This window comes from Rhipicephalus microplus, chromosome 5 (assembly GCF_043290135.1).
Source record: "Rhipicephalus microplus isolate Deutch F79 chromosome 5, USDA_Rmic, whole genome shotgun sequence".
In the NCBI taxonomy this organism is placed as follows: Eukaryota; Metazoa; Arthropoda; class Arachnida; order Ixodida; family Ixodidae; genus Rhipicephalus; species Rhipicephalus microplus.
Genome location: NC_134704.1, coordinates 151,801,926 through 151,825,903, shown reverse-complemented (window position 1 = coordinate 151,825,903; position 23,978 = coordinate 151,801,926). Strand labels below are relative to the sequence as shown.

General features: G+C 45.6%; 1 protein-coding gene across 2 annotated transcripts in view; it reads right to left on the bottom strand.

The window, feature by feature from the left end:
- The window catches only part of SMC1 (structural maintenance of chromosomes 1), a 103,059-nt gene extending 79,571 nt beyond the window's left edge, over nt 1-23,488 (bottom strand). For both annotated transcript variants that reach the window (XM_075896066.1, XM_037424988.2), the window contains exons 1-5: nt 23,259-23,488; nt 20,937-21,013; nt 18,224-18,367; nt 13,712-14,053; nt 5,825-6,013 (exon numbers count right to left, since the gene is read on the bottom strand). In XM_075896066.1, coding sequence (XP_075752181.1) covers nt 5,825-6,013; nt 13,712-14,053; nt 18,224-18,367; nt 20,937-21,013; nt 23,259-23,367 — 861 coding nt within the window. In that variant the 5' untranslated portion in view covers nt 23,368-23,488. The remainder of the gene's footprint in view (nt 1-5,824; nt 6,014-13,711; nt 14,054-18,223; nt 18,368-20,936; nt 21,014-23,258) is intronic.
- Nucleotides 23,489-23,978: the final 490 nt, after the last annotated feature.

Genomic DNA, 23,978 nt, shown 5'->3' with positions numbered 1-23,978 from the left:
TATGCCAAAGCGCACGGCTACCTGGGGGCACAACGGGAATTCGGTGCAGCGGAGAAAAGCGTACAATACTGGAGCCAAAAGCAGCGTATCACCTCACAGGGGAACAAAAAAAAAGCATTGTTTTGCGGAAGGACTGCAGTGCACCCCAAACTGGAAACACTACTTGCCGAATTCTTCTGGGAGCTGCATGCAAGGTCGCTACCGGAGACAGCAGAGTGCATTCGCGTGAAAGCTCTCGAGATAGTGCGCGACTCTGGGCTCTCAAGAGTGCAATTCAATGAATTGCCATCGTGAGTGCGCCGATGTATGAAGCGGAAAGGCTCTGCGCTGAGGCGGCGTACTTCCCCCCTTTTTGCAAATGCTGCATCTGTAAAGCATTGGATGGAATGGAGGACGATGCACTCTGGGGCGTTACTCGCGAAAAACATACGTTGTCGGACTCAAGTTCAGACGAGTCTGAGTGATAGCACTTTGTGGCCTTCTGGCTTTCAACCAAAAAAGATTAGTGTCTAAATAAAAAGAAATGTCACCACAGTGCAGCTGGTTGTGTCCTGTATTTACCAAAGTAAGCTTCGTCAGCATTTGGCTAGAGCCAATCGCTAAGGCAGTGGGGTCCTCTTCGTAGTTCTCTACCTCTTTGGCAGTTGTTACGAGGTCCTGAAGTAAAAATGTTTATACTGCTGCTCATGAGCATCAAATGTCAAGCGGAGGCAGCACCACTGTTCTGCTGACTACAAACAAATTCATATGTGCACGTTTTAAGCTAAAAAGATTGAAGAACAAAGTGTCCTGTATTCAATGCTATTAGAGAGACAATTAAAAAGATAGACAACCGATTTTTCTCGACTCATTATTTTATGGCACGACAGAAAGCTTACCCTTCGTAGTGTTCATAGCTGCAGTAGTTATTCCCAAAAGCACGTAGTTTATAAGCACTATTTTTTGATCTAAAAGGCTCTTAACACAGATGTACCTTTCGTCAAAGAATAGCAAGACTTGATAGCGATGCCGCCAGACTTTCTCGGGAATTGTCAAAGCTGTCATTGTCCTCTTTCGTAGGAGTTCCTGAAGCTGTTCTTAACCACCTCTATTTTGAGCTTTTACAACTATTTTTCAAAATACCAAGCTGTTACGATAAGACTACGTTGCATTATACACTCTTTGTACTTGTACAGTGTTCTGTACACCTGCGCCCAAAGTTTGGCTGGCTTGTGCTGGCTTCCTTACTCTCTGGATACACGAGCAGAGCCGAGTCATCGAAAATGTCATCACGTATATGCACGGCTGTGCCGAGTAGCACAGTGCATAATTTTCGGGATGAAGTGAAGGTAGCAAAACTACATCACTCCTAAATCTTAGCGGCCTGGAAATTGCATGTACGATTCCATGAGCACGCTGAAAAGTTGCTGAAGACCCACTGCCGAGCATGGGTCATTATGTCACGTGGAGGCAGCGCCACTTTAATGCATACAACTAACGCAAGCCAATATGTACTGTACATTTTTATGCAGTAGTATCTGTAACATAAAACAAACAAACAATATTTCAATACTAAAAAAATATCTTTGACCACATACAGCAATCAACGGTCACCTGACCAGATACATTAGATTGTTCATGCTTTTGCCACCAGAGAAGCCACAGGTCATTTTTCGTGACTTTAAATGAAGAAATAAAAAGTTCAATCCACCTATCACACACACAAAAAAAACACGGTTGGTTTGAATGCGTGAGACGGTCAATCTTTTCATCAGTGAAGTCACTTCCTTTCATATTCTGGGCAGTTGTCAGTCCCTTTATTAGCATGTGACCAGCAAGAGGTCACATGATCCCAATAAGTGCATCTACACTTGTGCTGTGAGAGGTGCCAAAACAACCTTGAGTGAAGAAATAAAAACATAAATTCACATTTCAACCAGGAAAATGAGGTTTATTTTAGACACTACAATAGACAATATCAGTGGGGTTACTTCAATATGTGTTCCAAGCGATTGCCTGTTCCTTTAAGGGGGAACGCGGCCCTTGAAAACAGAAAAAATGCGAAAAAGCCTGTTTTTAAGAAACCATAACGTTGGGTTGTATGTCACAAAAACTACCGTATTTACGTGATTCTACCGCGCCCTCGATTGTAACGCGCAATTGGTTTTCACGACAAGAAAAAAAAAAAGTAAGACATCGATTGCAACGCGCACCCATTTTTCTCGTTGGCCCGCACGATCACACTACTCGGGAAAACGACTCTTTTCGGGAGCGCCTTCCGTTTAAATATGAGGTACGGGGGAAGCTTGTGCCTATCTGACGTGCAACGGAGCATTGCCGTCACTCTTGTTTTACCGTGGCCCGATGTCAGCATGTGAACTTGCTTCGCCCCCTTCTTCTCGACGGTTGTGGTGCCAGGCATGTCGAAGTAAAAAGGCGTCTGATCGGCATTTCCGATTTGCCCAAGCAGGTAGCCGTTGTTGTGCCGCAAGTTTAGGACGAACCTTTGAAAACTGTGAAGCTTTTCTTTGTACTCTTCCGGCAAGTTTTGGTGCATGCCCGTTCGCTTTCGGAGGGAAAAGCATTTCCTCTTCATAAAGTTAGTTAGCCAGCACCTGCTCGCTTTGAACTGGCTCCGCGTTAGCCCTTTTTCTAAAGCTAACTGCATAGCCCGCACTTCGAGCAGTTCTGTCGTCACGGGCCGCTGTGCCACTCGCTGCTCAAGCACATACTCGGCGAGCAGCTCTTCAATGTGCGGAAACTGACCCTGCTGTGGTACACTGAAGCCTTTGAATGAATCTTTGACAATCTTCTGCTTTTGTTTCCGCCAGTCCCACACGCACGTTTTGGAAACTCCGAACGACCGCAATGCGGCTCGATTTCCGTCTATTTCGGCACATGCGATGACTTTTCTTTTAAAAGCAGCATCGTGGTGCCTGGAGTCGGCCCTTTCATGCCGTCGATGCTAATGAACTACAAGATGATGAACTCCTCAGCACATGTACAAAGTGCCGCACATGGGAAACACATAGGCATAAATGGCCGACGCGCGATGCCGAAGCACGTAGGGGGCGGCCATTTTGGAAATGCCGATGGCAATAGAATAACCGTATTCTATTTTTTTTGCACTCGATTTTAATGTGCATGCGATTTATGAACTCGCTTAACCGGAAAAAAGGTGCGCGTTAGATCCGAGTAATTACCGTACCTATTCTGTAAATATCAGTGCCCAATTCAGCCCCAAAGTGAAAAAAAAAGGATGCTATTTTCGAGCAGTGCCTAAAACACGTGCTAAAGCCAAAATCAAACCAAACTTCGCGCGCGTGCCAATCCGAGACCATGCGGCCGTCCCGCGCCTGTAAATTCTTTCTCTCTCGTTTTCCGCCTTTCAAGATGGTGTCAACGGCACGGTTGAGATGCTATCGGCATTTCCCCCAAGAAGCGATGCAAAGCGCTGATTGGCTAGAGCAGTTCATTCAGATCTCGCGGGCAAAAGCGTACCCGCCATTGGCTGCTGCACTGCAAGTGGGGGCGGTCCCTCCTGGCTATGGCACGTCCGTCGCGCTCGTCTCGCTGACGCTGTTGCTCTCTGCTCCGTCCGCCTCGATAGACGTTTGCTTACGAGCCGCTTTTTGCCTTGTGCTGCATTTTCGATCAGTTTCTCTTCTTTTTTTTCTTCTTTTCGCACAAGTTCTGTGCCCTTTATCTTCGTTGCTGTGCCTGACGCCCCCTTCAAGACTGTGCGCTGATTTCGGAGTGTGGAAACGCGTAATGCGGCTTCTACGAGAATCGAAATTCCGCTTTTCTGCTACAAGTGCCCAGTGCGTACATGCTTGCGGCGGCGAAACTGTGCTGTCGGCTACCGCCAGTCCAGAATCCGACGAACCGTGTGTACCTGGAGCCGCGAATGCATCGAGCACGTCCAAAATCGCCGGATCCAGCACATGCTCTGAATCGGTGCCATTGAGCGTGGCACCGAGGGTTGCTAAGATCCCCAGACACAGCACTTCATCTACATCGGGGCCAATGGCGTGCATAGGCCGTCGACCCTTCATCTGTGGACATATTTTTAACTAAGGAAGAAATCGATGCGAATGCGAGACGCCGTTTGCGCTGAACTCGAATCATGCCAGCGGCGCAAAAAAACAAATACAAAAAACAATTGAACTCATGCAGCTGACTCTTAAAAGAGATGCCCTGCGTCTGAAAAAAAATTGCGAACAGCACTTAGAGAAGATGGAGGGAAGACAAAAGAGGAAAAGAGTGCACAAGGACACTTCAAGATACTCTACTAGAGCTTTTTGAGGAAAACACATGTGCTAAACTTACAAAGCTCATTTTCTCAAAATGAATTTTTTTGCTAGATGTGGTGCTGAGGAAAGCGATTTCTCAAGAACTGCTTATCAGATTTCTGTGCCGTTTCTTTTATTCTGCTCCTGGATGATTTTGCCAGGGTGTAACAAGCTTCTTTCTTTTTTTTTTTGAAAATTGGTGCCATTAATTATTAATAAACAATTAATTTTTGATAAATGTCATACCTACTGGCTACATCAAATTCAAAGTTGCATAAAATGTTTTTGGAGGGGAAATTGAAAAAAAAAAAAGAAACACTTCTCTACCGCCCTAGGATATCTATCCAGGAATGACCACAAATAATTTCAGCCTTCTGGTATGTTTTGGGATTTCATCCCAAGATTGGCGTGTCAGGTATGTTTTGGAATTTCTTGGAATTTCAGCCTTCTGGTATGTCTTAGGATTTCTTCCTCAGGCACACAAGTGAACCACCCAGTTAGACCTCAGTAACGCCTAGAGTCCCGGAACATAATTTCATGAAATTTTGCAGTTTTTCTGGTTTTAATGTAGTGAACATACCGTGAAAAACGTTTCATTAAAATATCTTTAAAAATAAAAACGTTCGGTTTCCGGGGTAGTCTCCCCCTAATAAAGGGGTGGTGCCATCAAATTTCGAGGCTGAAAAAAGCAATGGTTGGAGAAAGCAAACATTTAGAACATAAGTAAAGTCACTTCCAAAGTGTACTTAAGTGCTTATTATCTCGACCGAAGCCCATTGCAAGCGTGTCCAGAACTGTGGTAACTCCGTGGGAAAGGCAACAAAAGTTGCAGTGACGTCACACCAGACGGGTAGTGAGTGTAGGCGTGCGCAGGTTTCCCCTTCAGGGGGAACAAAGGTTCGCTGGAACCGCCGCTCCCTATTATGTCAATGCATAGGCCTGACTTCGCGCCGTCTCCCTAAGTCGCAGCGCCCCCTCCCTATAGTGTCAATGTGTGGGGCTGTGTTTGAACACCCTTCTCGTAGGTGACTAAGGGAGTGGCCGCCCCTTACCCCCGATCTCGTGCGCATGGTAGTGAGGTGAGTGGCCTTCGGAGACCTCCGCCACGTACGTACCGGCAAAGCATTGCAGCTTACACGTTTCTTTAGCAGGCGCTTGTGCGGCACATATGTGTGAGGAAGCCAGTGAGAACAGACGACGTGCGTCATAGTCTTGCGGGGCCACGTGACCAAGCTACACTGCCATGTCACAGCGCAATTCAGCACCCAGAAACTGAAACCGAAAACTGTATAAATAGAAAAGGCAATATCAATTTATTTAGCGAAAAGGAACGAATCTCGGTGCGTGAATCATACTTCCTGGAGCAATAGCAAACACTCGCAGCAAATTACGCGCGAGCCATAAAAATGGTGGCACCCACCCCCCCTTTACCAAACTTTGCACCAAAGAAATAAACAACTGTGGCAAAGCACAGTATCAATAGAAATGATGTCAAAATTTACAACAGAGCATGCTTATGACGCTCTGTTGAAATAACAGTCGTCGATACTCACAGCCTCGCGGATCTGCTGCTCAATCTTGGCCATATCACGCTGCAGGCGGCCATGTTCCTTCCGTTTGTCGCGCACTTCCTCCTCAATCTTCTCCTTCTTCCGAACGTGGCGCTGCAGCTCATTGGTCTTGGAGGTCATGTCTGCAGCAAGCGAGTCGAGGTCGCGCTGGATGTGGTACAGCTGGAAGGCCTGCGAGTCAAGTTGCATGGTACTTTTGAAAGGAATGCAAACTGCATGAAACGTCTATTTCACAAGCAGAGCCGATTGAATAATTGAGTTGAGGATGTGCAGAAAGCTGAAAACAAATTATACAAATCCTCGTAAAAAACAGCGCGGGTACACGAGAGAAGAACCACAAGAGGACACAGCGCCGGCTAACAACATAAGGGTTTGTTTTGTGTGAATTAAATAAATGTTCCATGCCAACAAGCTGAAGTTTTTACCCTTTCATTTGTTACAAAGCGGCCGCATGTGACACCTTCACATTCCTCAGAATAAAATGACGACGTTCACATCCAAATGGTTTTACCGGCAGAAGTTTGCAAAGAGCAAAAAAGGTTGTGTTGATGCCGTATATAAACGCTCTTTCACAAGATATGAAGAAAGTAGGATGAAAGCGTAGAGTGGACAGTTTTTCCTGCCCCTTGCAGACATTCTAAGCTGCGTATTTCAGGACGTGCTCCGAGAGAAATTGAAAGGGAAAGGAATGCATACCAAAATAGACTTGTGAAGAATTTTGTGACTTGTGCCACTGAGGTCATATGCAAGATCTTGCTAAGCTGCAGGAAGTGTTAGACTAGCCTAACTAGTCGAAGGCTCAAGACAGACTCCGGGAGCACTCGTCTCCATAAACTGTAGTACAGGGTATGCGCCTACCTGTGCACGTCAAACGACATGCATGCCAAATGTGAAATTCATTCTGGCAGGTTCTTTTTTCTGTGCCTTTATGTCCAATAGTACAGCTGCACACTGCTATTTGACCAATACAATTGTTACAAAATCCAGTGACAGACTTGAGAGGGAAATTTTTGAGGCTGGCCAAATGCACACACTATCGCATGTGCATTAGTGTCTCGTTAGTCACACTGATAGAAAAAGAACCAAGCTATTTGGCAGAACTACAGCCTATTAGGAACTTTTCAGTTCATTGCAAATTAGCTTAGTTTCTGATAGCACATGCGCGTCCACTGCTCTTCCTAGAAATCTTCAAAAACTTTATTTGTAGGTAAATGCCTATCCAGCTTATAATGTTTCTTTCCGTTCTGTGTTTTGCTTCCCTTAACGATTTCACAATGATTCATAGTGACTACATTGTACAACTCAACTTTCATAAACTTGTTTTTTAATTGTATAACTATTAACAGTGCTTTCTAATAACTTTTATTAACCCCTTAAGTGCTCTGGATGAGCAGAACTTGTCCTAGCAGAATAGGTACTCCCCTTTAGTGTTCAGGTCGAGAAGTGTGCATTTACAGTTTAGACTGCGTGTCATCCACTGGATGGCAGCATTCGCTCAAGGATTTGGTTTTCTCCAGCAGCGGGAGCGGCGACCCATGCATAGCTGCCTCGTAAACACTGAAAAAAAAAAAAAAAAAATCTATTTGTTTTCGTGATCTTCTTCAAGTGATGATGATTCATGTACAGATATTTATATTCTGTCTGGAAGTGAAGACAGCGATGACGGCGAATTGAGTAGCTCCTCTAGCGATAGTGAAGACAGTTCGACCTGAACATTTCAAGTGCCCACCAGTGAAGCCACTTTCTGTCACTCCGCATCTTGAAATTTTCCACAGAGCCCCAAAGCTTCTCAAGTGAAACACCCCAAGGGTGCTTAGCCTGCACAGGTGCAGAAAAATGTGTCGTCTTTAAATGCGCCGTCTATAACTAAAAGGTTTTTAAATTTTATTAGCAGCAGGTAGCTGGTTTCATATGTATTGTTAGAAATAAACTTTATTTTGGTGATTTGACCAAGTATGTGGTGAAAATATTTTTTTCAACATTCACTAACTGCTAAATTTTAGTACAGTCAGATTTGAAACCAGAAATAAAAAAATGAACACTTTTTGATCGGAAAGTTTCAAAAAGAAAAATTGCACTTAAGGGGTTAACTGCAAGCTGCCTACACTGTATAACATTAACTTTATGCAAGCCCCCAGCCCCTTTTTGTGGGCACGGTATTTTCAGTGAGTAAATAAATACGATAATAAATTATGGTTGGACTCCCTAGCAATATTGATAGTATTTTTCAGGGGCATTAAAAAAAAGGCCCATTCTACACCTTCCCTGTGCCCTAACACTGCTGACGTTACAGCTGCTACTGGACCCATAAACGCATTGATACAGTACTCGCTTTTAAATTTTTTTGTATAACGACTGGTATGCGATTATTCCTCATGATAACCACGTCATCTTGAAACCAATCTGCTTTCTTGACATCATGTTGGTTCTGATCTACTCGTTCGAGTCGAAACGACGCGAGCATGACAATTAAAAATGATGGAAAGGAAAAAAATAATGTGGGTTATTTAGCCTTAAATTGTCCTGCTTCAATCCATGAGTACTGTACTGGCCAGGAGTTTCAGACAGGATTGAATGAACAAAAACGTCAAACATATTTACCATACATCCAATACACTGCACATTACCCTTCTTGTGTTTTGTACTTGCTCAATCGTACTGTCTTGTTAAGCTAATGTCAGATACCACTAGCTTCGCACTTACGCCTACCTAGCTGTACTTTTTGTTGTTCCTGATATTAACCTATCTTGCTCTTGCCTTTGTTTACTTGCCCTCGTTCTTGATATTATGACAAGCCGTCAGCGTCTTGGAGGAGACAAAGAAGTTGTGCCGCAGCTGCTCCGCGTGTTCGAGCCAGGTGGGAGAAGAAGCCAGCAAGAACGACAGAGTCTGTGGACGTCCATGCCATAGCAGGGATAAATAAAAAAAATGTGGAAAACCAAACGCCACACAACTTCTTACAACTGGTGAGCCCGACCTCGAGCGGCAACAGACACCTACTCGTCCTTTCGTCAACGCACCGAGTGTCATGGCCGACTCTGTTTCTAGCTGGCTGGACGCCACAGCCGCTGTTCTTCTTCCGCAGCTCTCCTCCTGTACTCGTCTGCTCGGCTTTTTCCGTGACTACGGTTACGGCCTTCAGCCCCATTCATTTAGGCTGACCATGGACACCACACCCAACAGTTATGCCACGCCAAATCCTATGATATCTGACCCTGTCGTCGCTACTCTCAGGCTCCCGGAGAATGGTTCAACCATACGAACCTACGGACAGAGGTCTGTTAAGCTTGATATCGGCCTGAGATGCACGTTTCGGTGGATCTTCTTAATCGCCTATGTGCTATACCCATCATTGGTGCGGATATTCTTTAGCATTTTAAGCTTGTGATAGACCTACGATATAGCCACCTCGTGAATTCTGAGACCTTCCTATGCAGTTCAAGGCGTGGCATCAAGTTTGCCACCCTTGCGTCTCGTGCGAGCTCATGCCAAAGTCTCCCCGCGGTGGTCTACACTTCTGCAAGAATTTTCCGACCTCTTCCGTGCTTCATCTCTTGAAGACCCGATATGCCACAATGTCACTCATCACATAGTGACAACAGGAGTGCCGGTGTTCGCACGTGCTCGTCGTCTCGCTCCTGACCGCTACAAGATTGCATGCCAAGAATTCGAGCGCATGTTAGAGCTCGGATACGCCCACCCCTCTTACGGTGCCTGGTCGTCACCCCTACACATGGTTCCCAAGCACCCTCAGGTGACTGGAGACAATGCGGTGACTACCGCGCCCTCAACGAAGTGACGGTACCGGACCGCTATCTGATACCGCACATCCAGGACTTCACGGCATTGCTGCATGATTCCATCGTACTCAGAAAAATCGACTTATTAATACAAATCGACTTAGTAAAGCCTTCCAACGAACTGAAGACTGCCATAATTACAGTTTTTGGCATGTTTGAATACATGCATATGCCCTTCTGTCTACGAAATGCCGCACAAATCTTTCAGCGGTTTGTGGACCAGGTACTCCGTGGTTTGACTTTCTGCTTCGCGTACATCGACGACATCCTTGTCTTAAGCACCACTGCAGAAGATCTCGAACTTCACCTGCGTCAGGTTTTCACATGACTCCGCAAATATGGACTAGTCGTCAATGGACCAAAGAGCGAGTTCGGCGTTTCCTCACTCGACTTTCTTGTCCATCACGTGGATTCACGTGGGTACTCTCCACCGGCCGCGCGTGTTGAAGCTATATTGCAGTTTCCATGACCAACAACTACGAAGAAACGTGGATTCCTCAGACATGCCAACTATTACTGGCGGTTTATTCCTCATTGCACTGCCACTTGCAACGACTTCATGCACTTCTGTCCAGTCAAACGAAGCCCAACACTTCCATCCCCTGGATGGGCGATTATGATGACCTCGCTACTCACTGTAGCGGATGACCACCGCGGGTTCCCGCTTAGCGAGCCACAGGGCCGCGACTCCGTCACCTACTCGCGTGTAGCGCACCGCTCCGCGCGCGCTCAACTAATAAGGCATTTAGCGCGGCACGGCAAAACAGACAGTGTTACAATACAGATATACACAACACTATTGCCTTTGGCGGCATCCCGAACAACAGTACAACGTCCGCTCCCGGGACACCGAGAAAAAAGGCACCCGCACATTCACGATAAGGGGAAACCGCGAGCACGTCGCAGCAGGCAATGGTGAACCTTGACACGCCGGTCGGGAAAAGGTCCCTCGCGGCTATGCTGCGCACTCTCACGATGGCCACTGGGTCTGGTCGCGAGTGTTAGGGCAAACCTCGTACGCGTAGGCCTACGGCAAGTGCGGCCTGGTGTGGTACGACCACTTCAAGCACTAGGCACCGCTGTGGGCTTAGCGTACGGTACCGAAGCTAGCACTCAAGTAAACACACCTGCCGAGGTACCAAAGGCCACCCCAGGCAGGCTACAGTACGGCGATTCCCAAAGGCTATGCTGACGAAGAAAACACGTGCTTACCCGGCGTCGACCACGGAGGAGAGAGAGTTCCCTTGGCGCGCACGAAACACGTGCTGTGCCCGCACGTGGCGCCATCTATCGCCACGCGCCGTTACCAGAGCAGAAAAAGCAAAAGGGTGTGGCCGTGCGGCGGAATGCCTGCGAAATGGTCGCGGGCGCACCTCAGATCCCCACACGCAGAGACAGCTTTCAGTTCCATCAAGGAAGCTCTGGCTAACGCAATGTGCCTCGCGCACCCAAAGAGTGACGCCATCAGGTCACTCACAGTGGACACCTCGGACGTCGCCATAGGAGCAGTGTTGCAGCAGTTGGTCGACAGAGTTTGGCAGCCAGTCCCTTTCTTCTCATGGAAGCTTTCACAGTCGGAGCGTTGTTATAGCACATTCAGTCGCGAACTGCTCGCGGTCTATTTGGCTGTTAAGCACTTTCGACACCTTCTAGAAGGTTGGCAGTTCCATATACTCACCGACCACAAGCCGCCTACGTGTCAATCGACCAATGTCAACTTTGCCCACACCCCACGTGGGATCCGCCAGCTTGCCAACATATCGGAGTTTACGAGTGATATCCGGCACATCAGTGGCAAAGACAACCCACTTGCTAAAGCGCTTTCCCGACTATAAATCAGCGCAACTATGGATGAGCGCCCATCGGTCAATTTTGCAGCCATTGCTACTCCACAACAGGATGACTGCCAGCTTAAGATGTTGCGACTTCAAGAGAACTTCCTCAAGTTCGAAAATGTCCAACTTCCAGGCTGCGAGATTCCTCTCGTTTGCGACATCTGTACCAGTTGTCCTCGCCCTCACGTTCCAACACCATTTCGCCGCAGAGTCTTCGACGCCTTGCATTCCTTGTCACACCCTGGTATACAAGCAACTCAGCGCCTCATCACAGGGCGATATCCATGGCCTCGAATGAACATCGACGTCTGCTGCTGGACACGTGCTTGCCTCAAGTGCCAGCTAACCAAAGTCCAGCGCAACACGGTCAGCCTACTGGGTACATTTACGCTTCCCGACTCACGGTTCAGTCATGTGCACCTGGACCTCATAGGCCCTTTGCTCCCATCGCAACACGGCTGGTATATGTTAACCTGCGTAGACCGGTTCACGCGGTGGCCTGAGGCACTACCCCTCACCGACATCACGGTAGAGTCAGTCGCCCGCAGACTCATCACCGTGTGGATAAGCCGCTACGGAGTTCCCAAGGCCATCACAACGGATCGAGGTCGTCAATTTGACTCCGCGCTCTTCCACACATTGTCCCGAATGCTTGGTGTTAACCACATCAAGACGACGGCCTACCACCCGATGTCGAATGGCATGGTTGAGTAATTTCACTGCCAACTCAAAGCTTCGCTCATGGCCTCCCAATGATCGATACCCTGGACGGAGCGACTACCATACGTCCTCCTCGCCCTGCACAGCACGATACATACAGACGCGTCCTGCTCCTCGGCTGAGCTCGTATTTGGCACTACCCTAATGCTTCCTGGACAGTTTGTCGACACGTCTTCGGTATCACCATTAGACGCAGCTGTATGTCAGTCGCCTCAGGAATCTCATGAGAGATGTGTCTCCTATTCCTGCACGTCAACACTCACGCCCAAGTTTCGCCAGTCGTGCGCTCCACGACTGCACCCACGTCTTCGTACGACATGACGCAATCAGACCACCACTGCAACCTCCTAACGACGGACCCATTAAGGTCTTCAAGCGCTGCTCGAAGCATTTTGTTCTGCTGCTTAATGATCGTGAAGACAGTGTCTCCATTGTCCACATAAAGCCGGTTTCCTCGACACTGACGCCGTCCTCGAAGACTACAAGCAATTCACAAAAACCAGACGAACGCGCTTTACAACAGTAAAACCTACAACCTGCTGATAGGGGTCCCTCCTTCACGCACTGGCTACCTCGCTTGAGGGGGGCCCTATGGCAAGCCGTCAGCGTCTCAGAGAACATGAAGAAGTTGTGCCACAGCTGCCACGCGTGTTCGAGCCAAGTGGGAGAAGGGGCCAGCAAGAACGACAGCGTCTGTGGACGTCCATGTCAGAGCAGGGATAAATAAAAAAAAAATGTGAAAAACCAAACGCCGCACGTCTTCCTACAATATCAACCTGCATTGATCCTATTTTTTTATCTGACTCCCCTTATCCAATGCCTCTGTACAGCCGGTAAAGTCTTCGTACATAAGTAAAAAAAGTAAATTTGGTAAAACAGGCTTTTACTTCATTGTCTGAAAATTCTGTCACACTGAAGTTCCACCTTTGATAAAGCGCAAGGTAGAATAGCCGACATATTTGTATTCCCAAAAAAGGGCTGCTAGCAGTGGCTAAATAAATGGGAAATGTGCAGAAACAGATTTCACTTGACCCTTGCACTACCTTTGATAAGTACAGTCATGAAAATTCTGCACCAAAATGACCGGCGACTATGATTGTCATTAGAAAAATTAGTGCCGCATGGAACAAATGACGTCTATACTCTTCACAATTGTGTTTTTTGATGCTAGATGGCCACACTTGTCTATGTTGAAACATTTGTGCCTCCACTTTTATTTTGTTGCGATTCTTCGTTTTGCCCTGCGGTGAAGCCACCTTTCAGTTATTTATTCTTTTATGCAACTAGCGAAATAAAATAATTTTATGCAATTAGTGAAATAGAAAGAGTCCCACTAAATTGATAGAAACGGTGCCATGTTATTCAGAAAGAAATCACTACAAATTGAGCAAAAAAGTATTTTTCTGTCACTTCGCCACGTTTTTCTTCCTTCCTTACGGTAGTGAAAGGGTTAAAATCACTTTTGTTGAACATCAAGCCAGCAAATAATTTTACGGCTTGGTGCTGCTGCTTACCTGCGAAACCACCTGTCGCTCGGCCAGGGTCTCCTTGAGGCGCTGATACTTGTCGGCCTCCTCCTTCTCGAGACGAGCCTCTTTCTTCTCCGCAGCTATGCCCTTCTTCTTCTGGTACGAGAACTGGGTGTCCTCTTCGGCTTTGATCATCTCGCTGCGAAGCTGCTCATACTCGGCCTTGTGCTCGAGCGAGTGCGAGATCTCCTCAAACAGCACTGTGCGCTCCTTCGGGTTTTTCATGGCGATAGTTTCGACGTCGCCCTGGAACACCAGAAAATTCTTGGCCTTGACATTAATGCGAAGCCCTTCGAGCCGGTTCAGGTACTCGTCTTGGCTCACCACCTGAAAAAGCACAATTTCGTCAGCATTAAAAGCATTCGTCGAAGGTTCGCTCAAGCAGATGCATGTTCTTCAAGTTGACGGCATGTTCATTCGCTGCTCGTTTCTCACTACATACGGCCCTGAAAGCAAGACCATGCACGCCAACTCTTCTGATGCTCCAAAGCAATCGATGATGTTCGTCAGCACAGGTCAATTGGCCTGTACTACAGTTGAATCACGATAATTCGAGCTCGAAGGGGCCCGAAAATTTGTTCGAATTGAAAGATGTTCAAATTAATGAACGCTAAATAAACGGAGGGCTCTCCATGCAGTGGCGCATGAGCATTGAGCTAACACACAAGGGGAAAGTTTCAGAAGACTTACATTTATTCACAAATCACAGGAAATTCGCTAGTTATTGAAGTAATCGGTGATGCGCGTCTGCACACGTTTGCGTTGCAGCGAGTCAATCAATTTTGCACGCAGCTTGCAAAGCATTTCTACATTGGCTTCAGCATTGTCCTGGCAAGAGAAGCTGCCCACGAAAATGTCCAGCGCTGACACTTTCTAAAGACCATGAAACAACAGCCGTGCAGCGGAGCCTCTCTGCTACGCAGCCACAGCATGGCCAGCACGTGACGAGAAAAGAGCGTTTCCATGCAGAGAGAAGCGGATCGGCAATTGAGAGCAAACCAGCACTCCACCGCAGCTTTTTTTTTGCTCTCTTCATGGGCGTCGTCGAAAGGAGAAGGGTTACTATGTGGCAGGGATGGAAAAAGGAGAAGCGTGGCACGGGCGCGGCGCGTAAGTGGACCCCCCCCCCCCCTCAAGGCGCAGAGCTGTGCAGAGCTGTGCTCCTGCAAGGGGCAAGGGCTGCAGAAGATAGTGCTTTTTTCCTTTCTTTCAACCACACATTCATTCAACCCTTCAACCCAGTGACAGCTTTCTTTTTTTTTTTTCCTCTCTCTGTTCGCACGGGTGTTAGAAGGAGAAGGGCCTTTATGTGGTAGGGATGGAAAAGGGCGAAGCGTGAGACGGGCGCGTCGCAGATTAGCATTTGAGAAAGAGCAAACATTCCACCCCAGCCTTTTCTTTCCTTTTCATTTTCTTCGCGGCGCGTTGAGGTGTTGCAGGTGCCGCCGCGGGATCGGGCGGGGTGCTGAGAGCATTTTCGGAGTGCGGTATGTTCGAATTAACCGTCGCAAGTGCTTGCACGTTCGAATTACCGGGCATTTTCGTCTATTGGAATACACATAGCTTTAAACGGGCCCTCATCGCGAGTTCGAATTAACCGGAAGTTCGAATTAGGTTTGTTCAAATTAATGATAATCGACTCTACAATGAGTCTGTTCAACGGCACATTTACACTACACTCAAACCTCAATATAAAGAAGCTGCATATTACACAAAAATAAATTTGTTATATATGAAAATTTGTTATAGAGGTGAATTTCTAGCACTGTATCTATTGCAAGAATATTCTCCATTTACTTCTTTATAATGTATATTTTTTTACATACACATTCGCTATATCAAGGTATGGGTGTACGCAATACGACACCCCACCAAATTAACCCATTGGCTTTTGCACACTTTGAGGCCGTTCTCGCCTGGTATTCCGCCGGAAAATTTTCGCTCCTGCCGGCAGCATGAGTCGGTGCATCTAAACTGCAATAAAAACTGCAACAAATGTCATAGAATAACAAATTTTGCTTTATTCGCTTAACCACGCTTGACTGCATCAGGTGCTTCGGCACGATTTTCGTGTGTGAAAAAGTTTAAGCCACACGGGCACCTGAAGAGTAACTTGATATTTATTTTTCACACTCCCATCGGCTCTCGCACTCTTCCCCCTGTGCATTACAAACTAAGCAAAGTCTTGATGAATTCTGCTTGACTTTGTTTGCCATGATGAGGCAAAAAAAATGAGCTCCTTTGGTGGCTTATAGGCACATTGGTGATGCCGCGACAGGCAGGTTTCTTCCGTGTTTCTTCCGCCACGCCATGTTTCAAAAAAGCCGGGATTGTGCACCCTTCACTGCTAAAGAAAAACACTTTCCAACAGCTAAAAAGCATGGACAACTATGTCCATCTAGCGGATAATAAATCAAGCAAAAGGCAAACGCAAAATACTGCGCTACCATTTGTGAAACAATGGCAAAAATAAAAACTTTCTAGGCAGCCGGCGATATGCCAGTCAAAGGGCTTTTGGCTTCCCCAACCTGGCCGGTAGAAGCCAATGGGTTAAGACGTCTTCCCACTTCGGCTGAGCTGCTATTTGCAATCACTGTCATGACCCACATGTTTCTTCACTTTCAAACACATGAAATATTTGTTTTTGATTTTCCACGCCTGTACTCAGCATACCGTACCGTAAAATTCCGAGCAGGCACCCTTACCCGTACAAGACCCCCCCCCATTCACGGGCAATTTCAAATATCTGTGCCGTTCCGGGAAAGTGCCCCCCCCCCCCCAACCAATCCAATCCTGTTTTGCACTGCAGCCCCATTGCGCTGCGCATGCTACACACCATCTGTTGCTTTGTGTATGCAGTGAGAGGTCAGCTATGCCTATGCAATCTCACACAGTGGCAAAGAAAATCGAGGTTATTCGAACGCATCAACAAGACGGAAAGAATGTGCACGCCTTGGCATTTCAAACTCGACAGGAAGCCGATACGAGAATGGGAGAAGAATTTCAATAATTTGCTGCAGCTGAACTACAGGAAGGCAGAGCTTCGATTTTGATGGAAGCTCAGTAACGGCGCACTAGTGTTCAGTGAACACGTGGACGATGCACTCTTCTAGTACCTTGAGCGCGAAAAAAGTGGAGGATGTGCCGTCAGCAGCAGGATTCTTTGTGAAGAAGCCGTCAAAATTGCCAACCAGCATGCAGTTGGGAAACTTCGTAGCCCCTATCCATTACATCAATCACTGGAAACAGCGGTTTGGCGTCGCAATGCCCCATGCTACAATTGAGAGCCAGAAGACGCCCGAGGAACTTTCGGAGAAAGAAAGTGCCTTTCGGTCTTTCACGAACTCGCTCTGGCACCGCAACGGCTGAACCTTATATAATGTGGCCAATATGAATCAGACGATGATAGGCAGCCCAGCACACAGGACGAACAACGTGGTCGGCGAAAGCACCATATAGATTGCGAACACTGGATGTGTTTGGCAAGGCTTGACGGTTTGCCTAGCTGCTTGCACCGTTGGTCACAAGCTCCTGGACTTCGTTATTTTCAAGGAGCAAAGTGGAAAAGTTCCAGCCAAGGCCATTTTACGAGTCTTCGCATACCAGGTGAGAATAATTTGATTTTTTGATCAGGGCGAGGGGTCACATTGTTGCAGAGTTCGTTTTATCACAACGCTGACTTTTTTTCACATTCGTAGCAACTGTTCGTCTCACCACCACAAAAAAGGGCTGGATGACATCAAAGAAAATGCAAGAGTGGCTGTCAAGAGTCTGGGGCTTGAACGGCGAGGACGTGTGACGCTCACTAGTGTTGGACCAGGCGCCCATCCACAAGACACAAGCCGCCGCAAATGCCTTCGATGTGCACGACACCGACGTGCTTCACGTGCCTGCGAGGTGCACAAGCATTCTGCAGTTTGACGCCGTGTATTCGAATAACCTGTTTAAGCCCACCTTACGGCGTTTGTGGGAGCAGTATATGCATGAGGAAGCACGAATACCGAAAGGAAACTTGAAGAAGCTGTTGCAACAACGTATGCAAGAGTTTGTTGTCGAGGCGTGGGCTGCTGTACCCGAAGAGAAAGTGGGACGCTACTTCAAGGGATGCGGCATTAGTAACGCGCTCGATGGCTCGAAGGACGGCGACCTGCACAGCGGACTGGCTGATGTAGGAGCTGTGGTGCCGGAAGACGACGGTGGACTTCAACGTAATACTGCAACCTGTTTTTTGCAACTGACTTAAAAGAGTCCTTCGGTGGCTTTGAAAGGGATTAAAAGCTACAACAAATCATGGGCCTAAATAAAGTTGAATGTAATAAAATTTTATGGTCGCAGTGCATTTTTTTTCTGACGCGAAAATTTAGCCGCCACCTTGAATTTTCGTGCCCCCCCCCCCTCATTTTTTGGCAATTTCAACTTCGTTGAGAGAGGGGGCACTTGCTCGAAATTTTATGATACAGTGTGCTATTTCGATGGTGTCCCCATGCATCCACGCACCTCATCGTCAATGCGGAACTCCGATGATGAGTGTGCCACCAGGCGTGTGAAATGGGTCTCGGTGCCATCTTCGTTGCAGTACACGGCCGTCACGTGGGCTCTGTTTGACACTGGCTGCCCGATTGGTGCTCCATGAATTAAGTCCTGTGCCAGAACAACTCATTAGTAATACTCATGCACCATGCACAACAGACATCTGAAGCGATACAGAACTAAGAAAAATGACTGCCATCTGTACTTTATCATTTCGACCGACATCTTGTGGTGACGGCGTTCCTCCAGACAATAACAAATTGAGGACTATATCCCATTACAGAACACCAGGACATGTTTCTCGTAATATATACTACAGTCACCTCACGCGAAATCATCTAACAGGGAATGTGACTGGAGTGATCGAAGGGAAGACGGAGGAATAACATGATAAGATTTTGGCTCACGTCTAAAATGCCCTTAATTTTAATTGGTCTTGTTCAAATTATTTACACTATTACAAGACCATTTTGCCATGTCGTTAATAGAGAGAAGTTTCATCCACTTACAAATTTAACCAAAAGATTTTCATTTATTAATTTTTTTTTAACAACACAGACACATTGCTCACAGTCAGTACAAAGAGTCATTATATCCTTATTTACAGAGCCCATTGTTTCTAGGTTAAGATGGAAAGCGTCAGAGAACTTTTCTTTAGACAAAATTAGTGCACACTAAAACTTATCCCCACATCCGCGCAATCTTATAGAAAAACAGTTAAAGCTACATTAGATCGGGAAGGAAGGAGGACTGGACCGTCCAACGCTCATCTCACTCAATCTGTTTTCTCTTGTTACGCACAGCTTGTGCCATTTTTCATGACACATTATATATCAACTAGCCCAGTGTTCACTTTGACCACAACTTTTTTTCTTCGTTCAACTTTTCTTCAGATCGAATATTTCCTTAAGAGTTTTCATGACAGCACACAGAAGCGATGTCATAGTCTTATATACATTTCTTACTTTTTTCTTTTTTGTATTGTGAAGTATAATGTACTTCTCCTCATATGTGAACAGTGATCAGTTTAAAATGATGCAACAAATCTTACAGCAGTCATTACACAATGGAACTATGTGATTTATTTAGCACAGGCAGTTTTCACTAAACAACATACCGTTGGGTAAAAACAGACGAGACCTTGGTTTATGTTCCTTTTTATCATGTGTACATATTATTTCTGCAGTACACATTAATGCACACTGTCCTGCCATTTTCTTGGCACATTTAGTGGGTCCATGATTTTTGTCTCCATGCTTTTCCTCTTCGCTCACTGATTCGGCTGCTATTATTACAAGCTTGGTTGAGCAGCAGGCTTAGGAAGCCTTGTCAAAAAGCAGTCTTTTGTCCTAGTTATTTCATTTTTTTTCTTTTGTCCGTGAAGGAATGAATATGCGTTGAACAAGTAAGGACTAAAAAGTGACAGATCACCTTCAGCAAACTAGCTTGAACACTAAAAGAAAAAGCAATTTTTCTCCTATTAGTAAATCAGTTACCTGTTGACGATGTGAAAAGCATAATTTTTTTCCGCTCTGAAAACACACTTGGGAAGATAGAAAATCATTGAAAAGAAAATACACTCACACCTCAATATAATAAACCCAGACATAATGAAGTAATGGTTACAAATATATCTTTATAACGAATTTTAGGATATAATGAGCTTATTTTATTATAAGATACAACTTCGTTATTATGAGGTTTGAGTGTACAGCAGGTGTCAATACCGTGAGGTTCCTTCACCAACCCGGTGTGCCAACCCATGGCTACGCCCCTATATGGGTGTGCATGTTTTCTTCTTATAGGCTCTTTAACCACCACATTAAATTTTAATCCAGACCAAACAAGGACCCCTCTCCAAAATTTGTTGAGTTATCAGCGTACAAGAGGGGGAGCTTGCCTAGGATTTTATGTTTTATGAAATGTTGCATTCTACGAGAGCCACAGACCTTTACTAAAGCAAGTATTGAGAAATATTGTCCCTTGGTTGTGACTTTGACGAAGGCAACAGTCACTGTTTCAAAGAAGAAACGCTTCATTTGGCCAAAGTTGTGGCTAGGAAACTGAAGCTCAGACTATAGCAATACACACTTGCACTGTTTCTGGCGAACAGAGCATTGCCAGTCGATAATCTAACATGCAGTGACACGCGTCTGCATTCATACATGTATTATCAAATATTAGAGCATTATTACAAGCGGCCACCTAAGTTCCAGAAGAATCTGCAATGTTCACGTTGTACGCATAATCGCAATAGAAGGTTTTACAATTACTTGAGTTATCTCCGTCAATCGGCGCAGTTGGGCAAGGCAGCACTTTCTACATGCAATGGGGCCATAACAAAACTTAAAAAAAGGAGTGTGGCAATATTATCAAGTCTATATGGCTGAAATATAAAAAAATAGGCTGAAACTGACTATGTCACAATAAAGCTCCGATGCCAACGTTTCAGCATAAAAATTTAATACGAAACTTTGAACTTTTTTTTTTTCTCTCCCAATAATAACTTGCAGCAGTAACAGTGTTAGACTTCTCAAGAAAAAATTTATTTATTTGCCTAAATTTATTTAGTGCTCTATGATGGCCTTTCTTTTAAAAAGGTAATAATGAAAAAATATTTGGCCTCAGGTGTGACAGTGTCCGAAGCAAGCGTACTGTGTCAAGGCAGCTTTGCACTCACACTGAGTTTTTTGACACGAAGGCAGTTCTTCTTTTCCCCCAGCACGAAGCTGATGGCATCCATGAAATTCGATTTGCCTGCAAGACGAACACAACGTAAGGTTAGCTCGAAACCAAACATCTTTTTTCCCACAAACAGAAAATAAAGAATTGTTAAAAGTAAGATAGACTACTTTCCGTGCCAGGTTAGCTAGAACACAACACAGCGATCTATACTCTGTATTGTTATAGTGCACAGGTATTTCACTGCATGCAAGTGCGAGACGTTTAAAAGCCCGTCTCAGCCATGCCTTCGCTTATCTATCACATTTCTCGAGCTTTCTCACAAGTTCTAATGAAATTGCATGGACATCACTGATAGCGAAATACAGTGGAATCTCATTGATACAATTTTTTACAATACATTTTTTCTTTTTGCTTCCAGCCAATCTGTGGTTAGTATGATTTTCTCTTAATACATTTCATTTTCCGGTTACCACAAAAAAATGTGTCAACAAAGATTTCACTATACATTATGCAATGCACGTCCGTGACAGTGACAGAGGTGGAATGTGCCGTGGCACACGTGAAAACAGCCAATGAATTAAAGGGGTCCTGAAACACTTTTTCAAGTAACTATCGAATGAATTCACTGGAAGAGCTTATTGCTTCACGAATTCAATGCAGCAAAAATTTTAAGAATCCGTCTCGTACGAACGCAGTAACAAAGATTTCTCGTACGCTGCCAACGCATTCTCCCTTATCTCGTCCAGACGAAAGCGCTGAAAGCTAAGCAGGGAGCAATGAAAAGGGCAAAGAAATATGTCACGTGGGCCTCATGACCTTGAGCACTTTTTTCTTTTTTTCCTTGAATGCACGGCTTTTTCAGTGTGATCGCGTGCACACGGGGACAAGTCGCAGCCTGGCGCGGCGATCTCTGTAACGACCGAGAGCGCCATGTTCAAATCAGCCAATGGCTGATAGATGGGTTTGCTAGGTGTGATTTTCGTGCATCTTCCGTCATTTGTCAAGAGAAGAGAAAGCAAGTTTTAGCTGACTTGGATAATTTATTGTGAATTCCAGGCCACATGCTGTGCTATAATATTTGGCTTGCGTGTTGTCGAGACCCTCTACTACCAATCAGCAGCATTTTTTTACCATGCTCAAAAAATGTTGAGCGATTCTTTAAATCCGTTGGTGCTGTTTTGACAAGCAGCGACTGTGTCCAGCTCTATTATAGGTTTTTTGTTAGCTGGTCACATGTTGTTCCAATAAAATGTTAAATTTTTACTGGTTTGGCAGCTTCATTTTTTACAATCCTAGCCATAAGAAAGTATTTAGGAAAAAAAAAAGAACAATATCAAGCATTGTGCAACACAAAGCCACACACTAAATATATTTTCATCTACGCTGTCATAGGAGCAATTATAACCTGCAGTTAATACAAGGACAGAAAACAGCTCCATTAAAGAGTAAATGAACATGAAGAGATAGTAAACTTACATGTAAAGCCATACAAAGCACATTGGGTTTCCATGCCAGTTATGGTTAAATAGCTCCTTACAGAAGGCACAAATACGAAAACTCATGAAGTTGGAACGATCCAAACCTGCGCTAAGTGCGGGGACTTTGCTTTACTTCAATACAAATCCATATCGATCAAACATACACACTCAGCCCATCCTGTAACAACACACTTACTGCAAACAATGAACCACTCTTGTCACATGACAATGATATAGTCAATGAGACAATGATAGAGTGATAAAGGCAGAAATGCTATGTTTGAATTGACAAATTTATGGGATTTAAATGCAGTTGTAAGTTTAATCAACCACTGCAAAGCCACCGTAAGGAAACCTTTCATAACCCGTATGCATATGCACAAAGTTTTTTTCATTTTGCATATGCACGCAGTTTCATTAATCGACTGCGCTTGCACACGAGCAAATCTGATCGCCATCCAGGCCAATCGCGATCTCGTGCGACTCAGCTCAATTCCAGTAACACCATTTGTCCCATGGCAACCACTGGGAACGGCTAATCAGTTTGAGTCTTAAATTAAATTTGCATACTTTGTGAATATTAGGAATCAGCTGTCACAACTGCACCCCTCTACGAAATCGAATTACGCGCTGTCAGCTTCGGTCAGATTGCTTGGGGACGAGAAAACGTTACCACAGCATCGCTCAACGAGTTTGGTGGCAGCAACGACGATCACGGCGAGCAACTGTCGCGGACACCGATCGGATATGCGTGAACTTAACGTGGCGCCGATTTAACGAAAGCGCCCGCGCGCTGCGTGCGATCGCCGGCGCGCGACGGCGTCGTCACTAGGCCTTACCGGATCCATTGGGCCCGATGATCGCCGTGAATGGCTTCAGGGGTCCGATGAGCTGGAGTCCCCGGTACGACTTGAAGTTCTCCACTTCAATGTACTTGAGGTAGCCCATCGCTGCCCAGAGTAGGATGCCAACTGAATCAGCTCATGGGAGGACGACGCCTGCTGCTGGCCGCAACTCACCGCTCGCAAGCAAAACCGCCAAAACTGCGACAGTTACAAGCGCCGGCAGCGCCACAAACCATGTATATGGCACGGTTTGGTCAACGCAGCCGATAATCACGTGACAAAATTTTGGCTGTCAACGTTGTAGCTTATAAAAACCAATAAAACACCAATAATTAGGAGCTGTAGTACGCAAGATTGTATTTGTTAGGCTAGACAGAACTAATTAGAACTACACCAGTCCCATCAAATACGCTATGTAGGCTTCGTAGCTAATTGAGCACTTCGCAGGCTTGGCCGTATCCTGATCTAAAAATGGGGTTTATTTTTCACACACCGGAAAATTTGAATCGAATGTCGCAATCTACAAGTTCGTTTTATTCGAAAAAGCCTTGGAGCCTCGTAGTAGAAATCGTGGTACGTGTTTTTGTGTCGTGCGCGGCATTTACCTTTGGGCGCTTCTATTTATTTTTGATTCACAATTTCTCATCTGTTGATTGTATTGTATTTATTTCATGGGAAAATGAAAGCTTGAATAGATGAGAAACGCATATAGCT